The following is a 20,010-nucleotide window of genomic DNA, read 5'->3' as shown; positions in this document are numbered from 1 at the left end:
GAAAAACAAAAAAGCACAACTTCTCATCATTTCATTTGTTCATCATGTTCTGAGGACAAAACATCATGCCTATCTATGGCAAGTTGTGATATCTGACCTCAGAGTTATCTCCCCTTGACCATGCCTTGATTTTTTTTATCCAATACATTTCATGAATGTAATTTCTGAATATTTCATACCTAACAACTATTGGCCTGAATGAATTGTATCATATTTGCTGCATTGAATAGTTGTCCTTCTGATGTTCATGTGTATTGTTAATAAACTGAACGTTCAGGAGCATTTTAGGAAAATTTTATAAAACTAAAAATGTTAAATTATTAGAACACTGAACACCAACAATGCTTGTTTTTTAAATCAGTAGCATGAAAGAAAAAATTATTCACATCATGAGTCTGATACTACTCATAGATATTCCTCCCCATGGGAAAGTGTGCCAACTTACATTTCAGATTGTCACTGACATTATACAGATATGAAACATGAAACTGTATTGTTTTCACTGAAATAATCTGGATTAACAATTATCAGATTAATGAATTAAAGTATAAAATTAATGTCCCTTTAATTTTATATTGTGTTTCAAAAACAGTCTGAATGAAGGGCTTTAGACTTATGGAGTCATGACTATGCCATTTGCACTGTATATTGACTCAGACAATTCAGAAAATTGACCAGATCCTACACCAACACTAGAGCAGGTTTCAAGGAAGATAATAAATAATGGGACAACCTGAAAAACACCTGAACTAAAACACAAGAAGAGAAATACTGTAAAACAAATACTGGCATTTGCAAACTGTAAGCAATTGCATGGTAAGGCTAACATGATTTGTTCTAGAAAACTGAGATAACCTATTGCATAGATTCAAAACATTGAGCTTACCGTCTTTCCATCAATAAACGTGACAAAGTCTATGGTGTAATATCCCACAATGCCCCTGGACTTGCAGGCCTCAGCCACTTTGTTGCATGCTGTGTTAAGAGTTTCGGGCTCAATGGAAGACTGAGGGAGAGACAGGCCCCAGCAGGAGAAGGGTGTCTCGGCATGGATCTGATCGCCACAGGTGAGAATGTTGATGATACCGCTGGGTTCAATCATCATGTCGACCGTGACACATGTGATGCTCTCTGAAGGTGGACATGCTTCAATAACTCCACCTGGTGAGAAGAAGGAAGATGTTATCAGACCACCAACCTTACATTTGTAATCTAACCAATTCGAATGAAATGAAATTAACTTAGATGACATCCGAGACGTTTATGGTAAACATTTTCCTATTTACAATAACCTTACACACATAGAACCTGTTGGTAATGATTTGGAGATTTTACATGTTCTTTAAGGCATAATGTCTATTTTGCCCATGGATGTAGAAGTTGAACAAAACTATTCTTAGACAAGAAGACTGAATTTTTGTACCTTGACTTAAAAATGCTTCCAGAAATTTGTCCCATGTTTTGTATATTTCAGTGTTGATGGGTGTTGCATGCTCAGTGAGGACATCGGGTATCTCGGCGTGAATCTTGATGTATGCCGCTTCCTGACACAGAAACAGAGGTGAGAGACAAACATCTACCACAATCAGTGCATACAGGTGCCACAAACTACAGCAATGAGTGTGTGTATCTTGCTTGCTGTCACACAGCACTCAGCAATATACCAGCAAAAAACATGTCTGTACCAGACAATCCAGTGAGTAACATGTTATATTTGGGATTACACTGTCTTAGTAAAGTACAAATTCTAGTACTTTCTTGAGTTGAGCCCCATCCGGGATTCGAACTCACACCCTCAGAGTCAGGCACCTAATCGCCAGCACACAAAGTCAGCCGCCTAACCCGCTCAGCTACCGCGACTTCCACAAAATGGAAGTCGGACAACTGGTAGTCTAGACTGCGGGCTTTGTGTACCCCTCTGATAAGTGGACAGTGTAATCCCAAATATAACATATGTTACATTTGACCACTTTCTAAATGGCACTGTGTAATCAATCCAGTGAGTGATATCATGAGCAACAATAATTGACATGGAAGCAGCCAAGTCACTGAGTAATAACAAATATTTCATCAGGATATCTCTCATGACCAGCATTGGTTGCCTAACCAATCATAACCAGGAATACCCGTGGGGTATACACAATAAGTACAAGACGATATACGTTTGTGGCACCACAGAGTCTGTGTTCTAACATCTGCTACAGATGACCGGACATACTTCCAAAGATCCTGGGCCCACGTTCCAAAACCAATCTTAGCACTAATGTCATCCAATTACTCCCATACTTTAACACAGACTTATGACAGTTGTAAGCGTTCTAACACTACAGATCACTTCATGGCACGGGGCCCAGAACACTAGTTTCAACTGTATGTTGTTGTAAAATTGTTCCTTCCAAACCCACAGATGACAAAACTCTGATGACAACTGCAGAACATGTTACACCACTCGATTACTTTTCATGGTTTCTTTCAGAAATTTTAGTGTCTTGAGCTAAGTATACCTGACCCCCAAAAGTAGTTTATGACATAAATGATCTCTATTCCACACAGTCTAGTTGGTGACTGACCTGTGCCCACTTCTTGCTCCACTTTTCTCCATAGCGGTGTGACTCCTTGAGAGCCCAGTTGTAACACTTGAGGTAGCTGGGGATATCACAGTATGCAATACCACGGCCATCAAACTCATCATCCAGCTTAAACAGCCAGCGCTTGACGGCGAGGTTCTCTGTGACCAGCTGGGCAAGGCATTCATGAAGCTGTGGGAACAAACACCATGTGATGTATGTAGCAGCTTCAGTTTTCAAAAAACTGTTTGACTAACTGAGTTTGGTTTTACGCCGCTTTTAGCAATATTCCAGCAACATCACGGCAGGGGACACCAGAAATGGGCTTCACACATTGTACCCATGTGGGGGATTCGAACCCGGGTCTTTGGCCTGACAAGCGAACGCTTTAACCATTAGGCTACCCCACCGCCCCCCAAAACTGTTTGAAGTTAAAAGATGCTTGCTGAATTAAATTTGGATCAGTTTCACTTTGACAACATGGTTTGTGTTACATGGAATGGAGGATATTTTTCCCATTATTTTCATCGGCAGTAACAACACGAAAGTTATCACTTATGTTCTGTTGCAGATTCTGTATATGAAGACAGATAATGATGTCACTTTTGATAGAAATAACATCAGCAGACAATGGAGGAATTTGTTTCCATGACAACTGACCTTAGCCTCTCTTAAGTTTGTCTTCACCTCAACATACATTATTCATCCACATTGCTTTAATGTGAGTCACAACATGATCAAAGGGAGACGACAAGATCATTGATGCATAGCCACAACAGTGAATGGAATCCATCAACATCACCATGTACACACTATGAGCAAGTGAGTTTAGTTTTACGCTGCACTCAGCAATATTCCAGCTATATGGTAGCGGTCTGTAAATAAACAAGTCTGGACCAGAACATCCAGTGATCAACAGCATGAGCACTGATCTATACAATTGGGATACAATGACATATGTAAACCAAGTCAGCGAGCTTGACCAGCCGATCCTGTTAGTCACCTCCTACGACAAGCATGGGTTACTGAAGATCAAACTCGGTAACTCAATCTAACTCGGGCCGAATCTTCACGGGTCCCATGTACACACAGACTACACCCTCTCGTCCACCCACCTGACCGAGACTGTACACATCATACTCTCCAGGTGGGATGTCCACACCAGCACTGTTGAAGATTCTCTTGCTCCCCGATTTGGTTGAGTACAGGTGAGCTACGTCTGGCTCCGGGGAGAGGATCGGCACATCCAGGATGTCAGCCACTCCCAGGTCATCCTTGTGGGGGACCCCGGTCACGATGAACGCCTCACGCCCACGGATCAGGTTCTTGATCCTCTTCAGAGTCTCGGGGCTGTATCTGAGCAGCGTGGCCAGACACATGCGATGTGTCTGAAGTGGAAGGTGTTCAGATCATGCTCCCTGTGTTGTCATTGGATGTTTTGCAAGCTGTGTGTTTATTGTCTAAATGCATACGGAACAATATTCCTGCCATTTGATTGCAACCTGTAAATAATCTGAGTCTGAAATAGACAATCCAATGATTGATATTGTGATCAATGATCCACACTGCTTGGGGTGAGGTGAGGTGAGGTGAGGTGAAATTTGGGTTTTATGTCGTGCTCGAGAATATTTCGCTCATATGACGACGTGCATGCATGTGTATGTGTATGTGCGGCTGCTTGTACTAGCCCAGACTTAAGCTGGTTTTATAGTGCTAGCCCACTGAGATACCATGCCGCAGTGAAGCATGAATACCCCACTCAGACACATTATACTGACTCTGAGCCGACCAGTCCATGGTGTACCCATTAATGCCGAGTGCCAGGCAGGGACCAACAAGTACCATATTTTAACGTCTTTTGGTATGATGCGGTCGGGGATCGAACCCGCGACCTTCCGCTCTCCGGGCGGACGCTCTAACCACTACACCACGGAGGCGGTCACACTGCTTGGGTATGATGACGCACTATCAAACAAGTCACCTAGCCAGAAGACCCAATCCATTAAATCAACTCTTAAAATCAGCATTGGGGATAAATTCTCACCAATAATTCTCATGGTGTGCAAATGGTTGTTCATTCTCACAATGTATTTTTCTATTCTCCAAATGCTTTGATAATTTGATGACATAAAATACATGACAACATCTAAAAAGAAGCCCTTCAAGGTGATTTTTCCCCTATATTTCAGTGTTTCGATACATCTAATATCAGCAATCCTTTTTTGATGATCTAGATGTGAAAACAAAACTATAATCAGGTCCACGGTGTGAGGACTAGTCTGATGCTAAGATAAAACACATAATCCAGTTCAAGCCTAGAGTGACAGGCCTGAAAGTATGTATTGTTCAGGGCTCCAGGATTTAGGAGAAGGGGGTGCACATACATCCTGAAGTCCAAAGATTAGGGGGAAAAGACTCTCAAGGAAATTTCTTTGGTGGGAGGGGAGGGTGGGGGTGCACATCCCCACTCTGGGTGCCGCCTGAACGCTGGGTATCAGGCATAATATAATAATAATATATGCATATTTATAGTGCCTATTCCACATCCTGGGGCATGCTCAAAGCTATGTACAGATAATTTTACACGAGAATATTTACAGCCGTGATTATAAGTAATATACTGAGGAACAGGTTTTAAGTCTGGACTTTAAAAAATGTCAATTGTGTCAGAGCTTTTAATATGTGCCTGAACCTTGTCAATCAGAATAAACAAATGCTGACGAGGCTATATATAACGATGTAGAATCTGTCAGTGGTCTTGAATAACACGCCGCCTGTCTTTAGAATCCCACACCAAATATGCGCAGTGAAATCAAACATATTTGTATCTTTTGCTTCAGAACATTGTTCACTTCACGCTGTCCCTATTCTTAACCATGACGTTGCAATATTGTTGTACAAATGTGTTACACCCGACTTCGCGGGTTGTGTTCCCATATGACGACAGTGGTCAGACTGGCCTGACATTTGTAAGGCTCAGTGCAGTGTTTGTTTACATCACAGAAATATACAAATTCATTTCATGGGGACTTTAGGGGACGCTTTACGGTGAAATGCTGCCTCTTATTTTTCACAAAGAATAGGAAAGTCACCATTTTGGTTTCTCTGATTGATTTTAGCTATCCTAAGTTGGTCATGAGCAACTTAGACTTTGAATCTTAACTTTTACGATTGACTTGGGTAAGATTGGTTAGTGGAACGGTATGCCGATATCGTAACGCCACGCTAAGATTGGGATTTTAGGGATTTACGACTGGCATAGGGCTAAGATCGGGTTAGGTGGAACGGCACCCTGGCTCCATTTGGATTTTATTCTGGGTTTTGTAGATGTATATATGTATATATATCTATTTAACTAGCATAACTTTATTTCATGTACTAAGGGTTAGGCTATTTGAGGTCTACAGTTACACGGCACTCTATAGCATGATGTAGACGGGGGTGTGCTGTGAGACTTACTGGAAAACTCTTGATGGCCTCGGGGACGATGATCTTGTATCTCTCTGTCATGTCACACTGGTCCTCGACCATACCGCTGTCCACCGCAGACTTGAGCCCAAGTAGTTTGAAGTAGTACTGCAGCGTCTCGTCACTCAGGGGCACGGGGGACACAAAGATTACATCAACATTGGGATCTGAAACAGGTTTACCGATATGTGAGATAATCTGTCACTACATTCCGTATCTTGGCGCATGTTTTCCAGAGACACCATTAACTGGCAGAGGACACATAGTGGATACTTGGATGATATGGAAGAAACGCAAAAGTGTTTAGAATTGGTGTTCAGCATCCCATGTTTGTTGTAAGAGGTGACTAATGGGATTGGGTGACTTGGTAGACACATTGTATTCCATTTGGGTATATCAATCATGATGTAGATCACTGGATTGTCTGGTCAAAGACTGCATTTACAGACTGTCACTATTAGTGGTGGTCCGATTAATTGAAATAATCGAAGATTGGTCGCAGTGACTAAACGACCAAGCAATCGAACATGTTTTCTCATAATCGAACGCAACCAATCTTGGAACACTTGTTTGCATCAACAATATTTTTCACAAGGTTGCTTTTGTCTGTGTCATTAAATTTACGTTTCATAAGCACAAGCTCGTTCCAAGTCATGATTGAATTTATCTTAAAGAACCAGGAAATCTGTGTTCCTAACATACTAATAATCCTTTAAATATGCAAAATTTGCAAATGGATTTTGTTTAATTTGCAAAAAAACCCAAATTACTACATGTTTTTCTTTATTTTTTACAAAGACAACAGGAACATTTGATAAATGACGCTAACCAATTATTTTCGATGATTGATCGGTTGTATTGGACCAATCATCAATTATGAGATTTTAACCAATTCCCAACACTAGTCACCATATAGCTGGAATATTGCTGAGTGCAGTGTTATTATTATAACAACAAACAAAACAAACACTTACTAAAGAGGTCTGTAAATAATCATGGTTAGACACAACAGTAGTAAGGAGTACCCACCTCTGATGTCACAGAGTCGGGCCATCTGAGTGTTCTGACGGATCCCAAACTCGTGTATACTGTCACGAATACTCTGAGTCAGTCCGAGAGACGGCAGGTGGATGACCACACGCTTGGACATCTTGATCCGATCCCAGGCCAAGGCAAATTTCTGGCAGATCACAGAAGATTATCATACAATACTATGTATATAACAAACATACTTATAACGAACTGACGGATATAACAAACCATTTTATAGTCTTAGCCAATTGCTGTATATCTTAGTCAAAATTTGTTCATTATAACTATTATTTACTGCATTCTTTTGTGAAATAATTTTCTCTCAATGACTACACAAGGAGGTCCTTACAACAACAGGGATAGAAATACTTTTTTTTAAGTGTGCCTTAAGGCACCAGACAAATATCTTAGGTGTGCCTTTCTGAAATCAATCAGTGTGCCCACAAGTTTTTAGAATAAATGACAATGATGATGATCATTTGAAATATATTGTTAAATAAAGAAATGGGTTTATGAGCATTCAGATATGTATGGTATTATTTAATTTGGAAAAAATAATTGTTTTGGGGATTAAATGACTAAATGTGAGTTATGTCTCTTATAAAAATTATTAGTTTTCGAGTGTCAAAAGGGCACCGGAACATTTTAAACGTGTCATTTCTGTCATTTAACCATTATTTACCGTGCCATGACACACTAATATATGGGCTATTTCAAGGAGGTCCTGAACAAGAAATTGAACTGAACCGCCCTAGGTTTTTTTGTAACCTGGACCAGAATCCCATTTATTCCACTGTTATTGAGGGGTTAGAAATGTATACATCATACATTACAATGAGCGGGCTGAAACCACATGGTTGACTGGGGAAGTCGCCATGTTGTTAATGTCCAATCATGCATTCCGAAACTTCCGGGGAGTAATAATTATTTGACTTTACACTATGACAGGGTTATCTGTGGGCCACACTGAACACGTCTGTCTCAGTGTCTCCACTAACCTTTGACCTCATCCTGAAGCTCTCCAGCTGGTCTAGTCTGGTCTGTTTCAGCTGCTGCCGGACCTTCACCATCTTGATGTGCATGATCCAGGAGATCGCAATCACACCTGCAGCCCACTTGTGGCGCCGATAGTCCAGGTACACGGACCTGTCCTTGTACCGGCGCCATGATGATTGGATGTGAGTGGCAGCAACCTCCTGGCCATTGTAACCAAGGTAGCGACGACCCTGAAAACATCCATCTTCCATCCTGAAATACTACCATCTTGGAAGAGGATATTCATAATGCTTTCTCCTTGCTTCAGTATTATGACATGTGAAAATGTAATATATGTAAAATGTAATATATGTAAAATGTAATATATGTAAAATGTAATATATGTAAAATGTAATATATGTAAAAATATGTAAAATGTAATATATGTAAAACAAGACTACCGATAGCCTACTATATAAACCCTTCTCGCACAGTTCAGTGTTATTGTGTCTAGGCTACTACATGTACTACATACCGGCCTACGTATGATGGCCTCCACGTCATCTCGGTTCACTACAACTGTCAGCAGATCATCCACAGTTGGGGCCATTTCCAGCTCAAACTCCATGGAGAGATCGGCCAGTCTGGGGATACATGTCACAACACATTATCCAGAGGTCTTGTGGAAAATACAAATTACCCAGTATGTCGAAGAGCGCATGTAAATTCTCAAAATCATAATCCTATTGTTATTCTGCTGGACTGAGAGTCCTTCCTACTAATGACACCAGCATTATGACAACAATGTTGTATGAACTGAATGTTGATTTACCGGCTGCACAATTGACATATCGGTAATCCTACTAGTCATAGACTTCAATGTTAGAGCACTACAATGAACTGAGATCAAATTTATCCAGAAGGAAAAAGGATCCTTGTCATAGACTTGATGTCAATAGTTTATTTGGGGGATATTACGTTTAAAAAATGTCTGGAGCCAACCTCAAAGACCCTGGGAGGAGAACACAGGTTGGACTCACTTGTCTCCACTGATGAAGGCTTACTGGCACAGAGTACTTTGTCATCAGTCTCTCCAGGTGGCGAATCATTGAAACTATGCTGAAAACATTATAGTATATGCAGTTTACAATACAAATAATGATTACTGAGACATCCCTATTAAGGTTAAGAATATTGGCATTCAAAATGAAATAGGATTTATATATAATTTTTAGGGCTGGGACGAATCATTTCACCGATGCACCGATACATCGTGATACATTTAAGTTTGATACAGCTATCGTATCGTCGACTGGTGTATCGATACAAAACGATACACAAGTCTTTTCAAAACAGTATTATCTTAAACATGTTAAGTACTTATCTAGAGAAAAATACACAAGTATATGTGATAGAGTTACTCGCTTTGTTTATTACAATAGTGTTATTGTTATACACAAATACCTTGAAATAAATCATTTTAAACATTAATACTGTGTCATTCTTTCAAGGTGTATGTATTGTCATGTATGTGTGCATCGCGAGGTAAAAATATCGCTGATATGTATCGTGATCGCGGACACAGTGTATTGTCTCAGCCCTAATAATTTTACAAGCCTTGTTTAAAGGTGAGTCTACGATTTTCAGCTACAAAAAGTACAAAAATGTGTAAAAACAGTAAGAAATGCTCCAACAGAATTCCAACACAAAGTTATGAACGCTGACACCCCTTAAAAGGTCACATGACCAGAGGTCAACCTGACTGGTTTGTTGAACACTGCTGCAGGTGTATTTTGTGATGTAAAACAATGCAGTTCAACAATAGAATACACCTGAAATCCATAGACATAATGCTTCACTTTGAGCAATAAAACGAAGAAATTACATGAGCTGATGGCTTTAACCCCCCAAATAATTATTATTTTGAAGAATTTGTCAAAGAACATGAAATACATAAAACAGTATCCAAGACACACAGGGCAAGCAGAGGCCATTTGGCTGTCCTAGTATGTCATTGAAGAGTTCACTAACTTGCCAGCATAAACTGCAGATTGCATATACAGAGATGCCAACCCTATTTTGGGCCTAAGCAATATTTGAGGTCAAAAGCTAATTTGGACCTTGAAAGTGTAGTCCTTTGTATCGCCTAAAATGGTACACATTTTCATGAAAGGAAGATTCCAGACAGAAACACATGTGATCAATCAGCATGAAGCTCCATAAATCGAAAATTGTTGGTCATGTTACTCAAAAATACTTTAATTCCCTTATGCGACAATTGAAATGAGTCAAAGAGTAAGCGATTCCTATCGGGTGCAAGGCCATTTCTGCACCCCTGCACCTGTAATTAAAACACTTCCCTGTGAAATTTTTATCCACTTTTATTGATTTTTCAAAAATGGGTTGAAAAGAGTAAATTTCGCAGATTAATTAAGTGTAATGGCTTATTTAATGGTCAAAAGTGTAATACTGCAGAAGCGCAATGATTGGCATCTCTGTGCATATATAAAAGTCAATGCCAGATTGACAGAGATAATGTCCTTAGCATCATACATCACAGCATCCAGCCTTGAGTGACAACCAGCCAGTGAAGCACAGCTCCCCACAGTTTACCATGCTACTGTGTATTCCATGACTCACCTGCCCCAGGTGAGACAATAGTGCTGTTTGAAGGCCAGGAACTCTGGTTGTGTATCCCGCGCCTTCCCGTTCTGCAGAGCGAACCTGTGACTGAGGGCTTTAAAGTCCCCGCTGGCTGGTGTCGTCGGGGGAGGCTGAAGCAGACATGGCTTATGGTACAGGCTACATCCGATGTTAGCCTCATATGTAATAGTTCATTAATGATAATATTTACATAAAATGAAATTATTGGTTGCTTTAAAACTACAACCTACATGACATCTACATGTTCCAGCTACAAGGCTATCTAGACATCTTTACAAGTTAACTATAATGAGCTATGGTACAAAATGATAAAAATGAAAATCTATTCACATAGATATATTACACTACCATATCTATAAAATGAATTAAAAAGACACTATAATTTAGTTTTAACAACTAGGAAATTACATCAGTACATTTTAATGCAATCTAAAACTTCAAAGTACAGACTGCCATCCACAAGTGATGCTCCTCAAATACTGTTATAAGTCAGTACTATTTATGAGAGTAATCTTAGTGCTAAAACTCCTATGTGAAGTAGGGCCCAGAAAATGTTATCAAGGTTACTAAGTAAACAGAATATAGCCCTGAACATGGACTTAAGATATATTATGCAGAACAGGACAGTGACTGACAGAAACTGAAGCAGGATAGACTAGCAATGAGTGAAAACAGAATTAATGCCATAAATTAGATCGCTCATTTAATTAAGTATTTTTAATTTAATAAACCATTCCAAATGTATAGATTGTTTATTATATCATTGAGTAGATTTCTTTTGAAACCATTTATTACATAAATAATAAATAAAAGCTCAGTTTTATGCAAAAGACAAGCTGTGAAAGGACATTTGATCATACAGAGGCTCAAATGGAAAAGGCAGTCAGTGACATGAAGTAAGATAGCTCTTGTCATGTAAACGGATGGAACAACATAAGGAAGGCATCTACAGCAGACACATACAGGTAGAGAACAGTATCTACACTGTTACACAGAACATCTACACTGTTACACAGAACATGAACAGGAGAAATACCCAGTGTGCATGCATTGCCACTACGACTAGAATATATAGAAAAATCTATGAGAAAATATGGAAAAATCTAAAACCTGAGTCTTATATTATGCATAATGCTCTATTTGTAAAGTGAGGCTAAAATCAAAAGCAATGTAAAATGCTGAACTACCAGTGATTTTAATTCAACTTTAAAGTAATTGGGCCCTGGTTATAAATTGAAATGATAAGGGGTCAAGAGATTCAAGCGCCACAACAGCTAACTTCAAGGATCCAAGGACTTTTTTCAATTTTTACACTGTTTTGGATTTGAATTATATCTGAAATATCTAGAAGCTCCTGCACATTCTGACAAGACTTTAATGTTTGTTAAGCATTTGTCACATTCACGTCATTAGCATTCATGTTGTCTTTCACCTCAGAGTGGTAAGAGTTAATCCCCTTGGTAGTTACTTATATTTGGAGAAAAATAACAGTATGGACATTTTAATGGCATATTGTGTCCTTGTGGAATTTTGGGTCCCTCAAGCCAAATATTAAAACTTTCTCAAAGATACCTAAATGAACCTTTAAAAAAAGTCACAGATTGTTGTCCAAAAACATTATCTGAAATACTAAAACTTTCAGATGTCTTAGCATTCAAACAGGAGTATAACAATTTCTTGGAATTTACTTTAAATTTGACTTTTCAAAGCCAAAATAACCCCTTAAAAGTCACAGATTGTTGTCCAGATCAAGTTCATATCTTCTTTTTTCGAAGTTCAGAATGACCCAACTTTGGAATGATGTAATCAGGAATTGACTACTAAGGATGCCCGTCTACCATGTGGCAGACAGTGGCTACAGGGGATGCATGCAGTCACAGACAGCACAGACAGCACAGACAGAGGTGACAACTTGTGTTTACCAATGGTGGAAGCTGAAATGTGTACAGGCATGACAACATTAAGTCACCTAACCATGTCCACATATCTACAATATCTAGAACATCTTGTACAGGAACCGTTTCAGCATTTATATACAACATACGTAATCATATCAAAGGGAGACATAAATGATCATATGGTACAGTTTTAATTAGTCTAGTTTTCACAAGATACATACAATATACAAAACAGCAAGTGTTTAAGAGTGGGTGAGTGAGTTTAGTTTTACGCCGCACTCAGCAATATTCCAGCTATATGGCGGCAGTCTATAAATAATTGAGTCTGGACCACACAATCCAGTGATCAACAGCATGAGCATTGATCTACGCAATTGGGTTATGATGACATGTGTCAACCAAGTCAGCGAGCCTGACCACCCGATCTCATTAGTCATCTTTTGCAACAAGCATGGGTTACTGAAGATCAATTCTAACCCAGATCTTCACAGGCTACAAGTGTTTAGGAAGAGTTCTGAATAACCAGTAATTAGTTTGTTTTTACCTAAAACAACAGCGGTAAATACTCCACACATATATTTTGTCATCGATAATGTTTCATTGGCAATATTTCACCCATTTAGTGTATGGTATTTCAGGTATTTACATGGAGTCCTGTATTTGAGGGTCCCTGGGACTCATACTCTTAATTTTCTGGGGTCCTGGACAACAAAATGGGGGTCCCAGACACTTAAATATTATTATTAATACTGTTTTTGTGTTATGTATCATGATCACCACATTGTTACAGTAATTAAATTGCAAACAATACCATAACCCAGCTAGTAGCAAACTAGGAATTGGAATTTTTACAAAAAGTATTTGGACTTTTTCTGAGTCCCTGTGGACGCTAATATATTTTGTTGCGTCCATTGTCAATATTTATTCGTATAGGATGCAGGAATTCACGTCCTGTAAATCCCTGGTATTTTACACGAGTATCAACATGTGCATATGGTCCTAGTTGTACATTGTGATAATTTTAGTGTTTGAAATGATAAAATCACAAAAAATGTATTTGCTTCAAGACAGCAAGAAAATAAATAAATATAAAGCTGTGCTAAACTGTGGCTATTTGATAAAAGTGTCAACACCAGAATCAGTATGTGTTGATATTCTTGTGAATCAAAATCACACATAAACACAACAGAGTTTAGTAAGTTCCTTACCAAGCACCTACATGTCAATGAGCATTAACATAAAAGTGTAAACAATGAAAGATTTCCCTTTGTTACTGTATATGCCTAAAACTATGATAAACAAAGTTTGATCAATTACATGACATATGACATGACACATAAACAAGGCAAAGTACTACAATGTCAGCCATAGGCCCTCGTGTCTTTGCGAGGATTAAAGATGAAAAAATATTGTTTTTGAGATGACCCCGACTCAAAATGCTTCACAGTACAATACATCATGACAAGGCTGACACTTCGTGCACCCCACCCACCTGCTTTGCCAATCACTACACGCTACCACCGCGATGCAATCATTTAAAACTTAATGTAAACATAATCATGGATGATTGGCCAATTGATCACCACTCATGACACCTACCAATTCTTTATTGTTATTTCTGCAAGTCGATAGAAACCCGATTTTGACTCTCAGCTAAACGATCTTGACACAAATGGATGATGATATATCCACACACAACGGGGGTGTGGTCGAAGCAAGCCCTGTGATTGGTTAACGCTTGTATATATTCACATTCTTTATAAATTTGCGGGAATTTTACTTTTGTTTACTGCTTGACAAGGAAATGTAAAAATGTTTTTCCAGCAATGGCTTCTCAAAAGAAAGCATCAGTTGTAAATGTCTCCTTAACAAGCATCAACCAACCAGATGGCTTGCTTCACCACATCCTCGTTGTGTCGCGGACATATCATCATCCATTTGTGTCAAGATCGTTTAGCTGAGAGTCAAAATCGGGTTTCAATCGACTTGCAGAAATAACAATAAAGAATTGGTAGGTGTCATGAGTGGTGCTCGATAGGCCAATTATCGATGATTATGTTTACATTAAGTTTTAAACGATTGCATCGACGGTAGCGTATCAATCGTAGCAATCAGGCAAAGCAGGCGGGTGGGGTGCATCGTAAGTGTCCATGAAGCATTTCAAGTCGGGATCATCTCAAACTTTTTATACATTTTTAAAAATCTTTAATCCTCGCAAACACACAAGGGCCTGTGATGTTAGCTGCAAACTACAAAACAATATGAACATACCATTGTTTTATCTATACCACTAATGGCTACAAGCCACATTTTGTACACTATTAACCTAAGAACTATCTATGACACAAAAGCCAAGGCTTCACTGGCACAACAAAGAACTATCTCTATAGGAACAAAAATAACACATGATTATAGTAAAACTGATGGTCAAATATTTGAACAAATATGAAAATAACTGTGAATACAACTTCACACATTTTCATAGATATTCCTTTTGAAATGATCTATTCTGACAAATAATATTTCTCTACACACTTTAATTTAGTTTATATTTTGTAGCACCTGCAAATGAGTAAACAAAAATAGCCCTTCTCCATACTTATGTCAGTTGATAATAGTTTGGATGATACATTTGAATGTTGTAAAATACTGAATAAATTTTTGGTCTTAAATTCTTCAATAGAAACAAGAAATCAGCAGGTACTCACCAAGGGCTGGAGAGGCATCTCATACGTCCTGATGGTGGCAGGGGTTTTGGAGAAACCAGTAGCAGACGACATTCTGGTGCGAGCAGACGTGGAACGGGTTTCTGGCGTGGGGCAGACTTTAGATGTCATCGACGCATCTTGTTGGAGGAAATGTAGGACTCCGTCACTCTGCTGTCGTGATTGGTTGTCTAGGTGGATTCCGCATACTGATGGCTTGAATCTGTAAGCACACCGTGAGATGAGATTAACCTTTGTCTTGGGGTGATGGCTGTGTGCAGTGGAGTTTGGATGTTCAGGTGACACATAACAGGGTAGACAAATACATTTATTACCCGTGGGTCAACGTATGGGTAGTTGCATATTAATCTCGTGCGTCACACGAAAGTGTCGTGATCGCGTTGACCTGTGTCGTTAACGACTTGACCTGAAATTCTAACGATTGATTGGATAACCGATGACCTCTCAATTAGGTCACATTCTGACGTAACTATTTTTTCATTCATAACAAACACGTGAATTCATTCATTCTACAACTTAAATGCATTGTGGGAATGTAAACATTGCGAGCGTTGCCGTTGTCGCTGTTTAATTGTGAGTCGAACTGAGACATTATATCTGTCGAAAAACATAAACGCAATGTTTCCACCAGTGATGTTAGCCGAGATGAAGCAACTGGAAACCAAGAAACGGGGTGCTACGGAGTAGTTTACTGTAGGAGGCTGTATGCGGCGATGACAACTGACATGCATCGTGGCGTCGGTTACCAAGGCAGTGACGTCATTACAGTGGCGCCATGCAAATATTGTACTACAGTACAAAACTCTTCCGCAAGAACCTCTTTATGAAACCGGTTCGGTTTGAAAACAAAAAAACATAACAAAAATACGCAATTTTGTCAATTAAATGCATGTAAGGCGTGGGTAATAAATAAAATACCACACTCGGTCTCATTACATCACGAATTATACAAAACTTCGTGACCTTCCTATGTTATCTGACCTCCGCTTTTAAACCGGTCAGATACCATAGGAAGGACACTTCGCTTCGTATAATTAGTGATGTAATGAGACCTCTATAGTATTCTCTATATATCCACCAAAGAAATGATTAAAATGTAGGTGGTCTGAGCATACAGTGGGATATACTGAAGGACATTCTACTTAAATTTTCCACCTAAAATAGCAGTCCTTGCAAACTTCTCCTGACACCTCAGTAATCTTGACTTCAATATGATAGACTTGACTTAAATATGATAGACTTGACTTAAATATGATAGACTTGCATGGGCTGTACTGATACATTTGTTTCAGGGACTGTATGACAGACCACACAAATAAAAGACTGAAAGGCTTTTTCAAACATGACGATGTTGGTGGTTCCATATATCTGTGTGAAGGTGAAGGAAAGTTGGTTGGATGAATATGTCTGTCTATACTAAGTGAGAACATATTTCCAGGAATGACTGGCAGACCCAGGCAAACTTGCTTGAAGGGGTGAAGGAAGGTTTGGGTGGGGCACATCCCCTCCCTGGTTACCTGATATTGCTGGTGCTTTGTTTCTGTCCTGAGGATCATGTAGGGGTGCCACCATCTGTTTGACTGGGGAGGGGTCAAGGGTCAGCTGGGCAGCTGGAGGTATCAGGCCTCGCTCCAAAAGACTCAGGATCCCCATCTGAGCATCGCCCTCGTTGATAGGGGGAGGGGCAAGCTGTACACACAAACAACTCTGTTACTATGTCCATCAAAGTAATTCAGGACTGCACCCATGAAGATCCGCGTTAGAATTGGTCTTCAGCAACGATGCTTGTCGTAAGAGGCAACTAACAGGATCGAGCGAGTGGTCAGTCACCTCTAAGTATGTATGACAAGTATGGATTGCTGAAGATCAATTCTAACCTGGCTCTTCATGTGTCAGTAAAAGAATTTAATAGAGTAATAAAGCAATAACAGTGAAGTGTGCAGTAAAAGATCTCATTTTCATCTGATTGCATATTTCCTGAAATACCTGTAATCTGAAAGTTTTGTCATGCTACACATTTTGAGAAATATCTCACCTGAGCGTCAACCCTGTTGGCTTTTGGCAACACACTCAAGTGCTCTATAGTCGAACCCATCACTGGCTTTGGTGGAGGCTAAAATTGAAAACAAGGGAACATGAACAAAACTTCATCACTTATGTACTTAAGTGCTGCACAAATTTTACACACCACGCAGGATCAAGGGGAGATAATAATCCCAGCTAGTATGTCTTCATTGCTTGTATTTAGAATGGAAAGTAGGAATAATCCACAGGAATTCATAATACAAATATTTACAAAAATATTTTATTTACAAAAATATTTGTGACGTATAATTATGACCCTATACATACCCTGGCATCTCTCTTGTCCGCAATCAGTGGCAGCTGGATGCCGTAGTTCTCCTGAAGGACATTCCGGCTCTGTGAGTTGTATGGGTTGTAGACTGCACGCAGACCCCACTGTTGCTTGTGCTGACACAAGATTCAAAGACGGTGTGACAAAAACTACACTGCTTCTCCATTTATATATGCTACTGTTAATGGGTGTTTGTTTAATAGGGCTGGGTTAAAGTGGTTAAAGGCTCATTCACGCCCAGAAGACCAGGGTTCGATTCCCCACATGGGTACAATGTGTTAAGCCCATTTCTGGTGTCCCCCGCCGGGAAATTGCTGGAATATTGCTAAAAGCGGCGTAAAACCAAACTCACTCATTCACTCACTCACTCCATTTATATATGCTACTGTTAATGTGTGTTTGTTTAATAGAATGCCTCACTCAGCAATATTCCAGCCAAACAAAGGCAGTCTGTAAATAACCATCTCTGGAGCAGAAGATCCAGTGATTGACATCATGAGCAACAATCTATGCAATTGCATCAATCAAGTCAGAGAGTCTGACCACCCAATCATGTTAGCTGCCTCTTACAATAAGCATGGGTTGCTGATGATAACTACTGACCCAGATCTTCACTGTGGTGTTTCTGTTCAAACAAGGATGGGTAGACTAAATACTTCAACCTTTTCTAGTGGGCACCTAATAAGATCTCATTGTTTTGTTATATTTTTTTCCCCGTAAAACAAACATTAGAAACAAATCTAAACAAAATATGAGACTATGAATAGTATTTATGGTGTCTTAAATACAACATGAACCAACAATGGTTTGAAGAAACTATCCTGGTCTGTCAACTCTTACCTGTTGTCCTGGTGTGAGTCCCTGGCTCTGCACTGGTTGTCTGAGAGGAAGTTTAGCCCCTGGGGGTAGCGGCTGGAAAGATGGTCTGCCCCCCAGTGCTGGATGTGACTGCTGACTGCAATGGAAAACAAAATTGCTGAAAGACAATCCAGCCAAAACACAACATTAACTGGAAAACAAGGACAAGTTGGACCGGCGCAGAGAACGTGTTGATGAGAAGTAGGCGGTGCACGGCAATGAACAAACCCATTTGGTTTGTGAAAGGTAGAGCAGATGTAGGCTAGTGCACGTGCATTGCATGACAATGAAATTGATTCCGCGCATAGCTGCACACGCCTTGCTCATAAAACTCTCACGTCGGTGTAGCAAGTCGCACTACACTTGATCGCGGACAACCTGGGACCCCTTCGCTAACAATGTCAAGCGCCAGTGGGCGGCACTCATACATGCTAATACGGGTCAATTGTCAGGTCGGTGCTCAACTTATCCTTGTTTGCCAGTACTGCTGCAGCATGGAGGATACACTACCCAACTGTCAAAAACAAAAGACTGTCATTTCTCAAATTTGTAGGGTCTATCTAATTGTTAGTCTTGCGTGCTCAGGAAATGTTTTTAAAGGTCCCTGGTTTAACAACTGTACATAGAACCAGGCTGAGCAATGTGAGGTGAGGTGAGGTGAAATTGGGTTTTACGTCGTGCTTGAGAATATTTCGCTCCTATGATGTGCATGCGTGTGCATGCGTGTGTATGTGTATGTGCGGCTGCTTGTACTAGCGCAGACTTAAGCTGGTTTTATAGTGCTAGCCCACTGAGATACCATACCGCAGTGAAGCATGAATAGCCCACTCAGACACATTATACTGACTCCGAGCCGACCAGTCCTTGTTGTACCCATTAATGCCGAGCGCCAGGCAGGGACCAACAAGTACCATATTTTAACGTCTTTCGGTATGATGCGGTCTGGGATCGAACCCGCGACCTTCCGCTCTCCGGGCGGACGCTGCTGAGCAATGTGTGTCACTTGATGTCTACATACTGATGAAATGTGGCACACCTGAATATAAACAGCACATGCTTGAAAGGTCATTTCGATCTACAAGCATGTAATGGTTGAATAAGTTTTACAGATAAAACCACCCATACTTTTATGTGTGGGACTCAAAGTGCAGAGTTTCTGCATACATTAATTTGTGTGTACATGTGACATATTTTGCTCCCTGTAAAACCCTGCTAATGTGCAACGTCTTCTTTGATTGGCATTCTAGAAGTTGAGGAGATGAAGAATGAGGACAATTTTATATATATACAACTTCTTAATCTGTACAGGCGACGTTTTGACGATTCTAATGTCATTGCCAAGCAAGTGGTGAACACCAAACACGTTGTACATTTTGATTGGCAACCACATTAGAACGTCGCCTATACAGAATAAAGAAGTTGTATATCCATAAAATTGTCCTCATTCTCCAGAGTAATAGCTACAA

The 20,010-nt window shown here is 39.8% G+C and overlaps 1 protein-coding gene across 1 annotated transcript in view; it reads right to left on the bottom strand.

Annotated features, from left to right (window-relative positions):
• Nucleotides 1-20,010, bottom strand: part of LOC124259744 (IQ domain-containing protein H-like) — a 34,801-nt gene that overhangs the window by 8,509 nt on the left and 6,282 nt on the right. Inside the window, 17 exon segments of the mRNA XM_046693937.1 lie at nucleotides 887-1,161; nucleotides 1,424-1,544; nucleotides 2,571-2,759; nucleotides 3,683-3,955; nucleotides 6,027-6,202; nucleotides 7,065-7,215; nucleotides 8,066-8,293; nucleotides 8,578-8,686; nucleotides 9,083-9,102; nucleotides 9,104-9,161; nucleotides 10,683-10,816; nucleotides 12,629-12,640; nucleotides 15,313-15,532; nucleotides 16,784-17,019; nucleotides 17,366-17,443; nucleotides 17,683-17,802; nucleotides 18,527-18,641. Coding sequence (XP_046549893.1) covers nucleotides 887-1,161; nucleotides 1,424-1,544; nucleotides 2,571-2,759; nucleotides 3,683-3,955; nucleotides 6,027-6,202; nucleotides 7,065-7,215; nucleotides 8,066-8,293; nucleotides 8,578-8,686; nucleotides 9,083-9,102; nucleotides 9,104-9,161; nucleotides 10,683-10,816; nucleotides 12,629-12,640; nucleotides 15,313-15,532; nucleotides 16,784-17,019; nucleotides 17,366-17,443; nucleotides 17,683-17,802; nucleotides 18,527-18,641 — 2,515 coding nt within the window.

This window comes from Haliotis rubra, unplaced genomic scaffold (assembly GCF_003918875.1).
Source record: "Haliotis rubra isolate DU_JTF1 unplaced genomic scaffold, ASM391887v1 Scf735, whole genome shotgun sequence".
Taxonomy (NCBI): domain Eukaryota; kingdom Metazoa; phylum Mollusca; class Gastropoda; order Lepetellida; family Haliotidae; genus Haliotis; species Haliotis rubra.
Note: the sequence above shows the minus strand (reverse complement) of the source record. Positions and strands in the feature narration are given on the sequence as shown.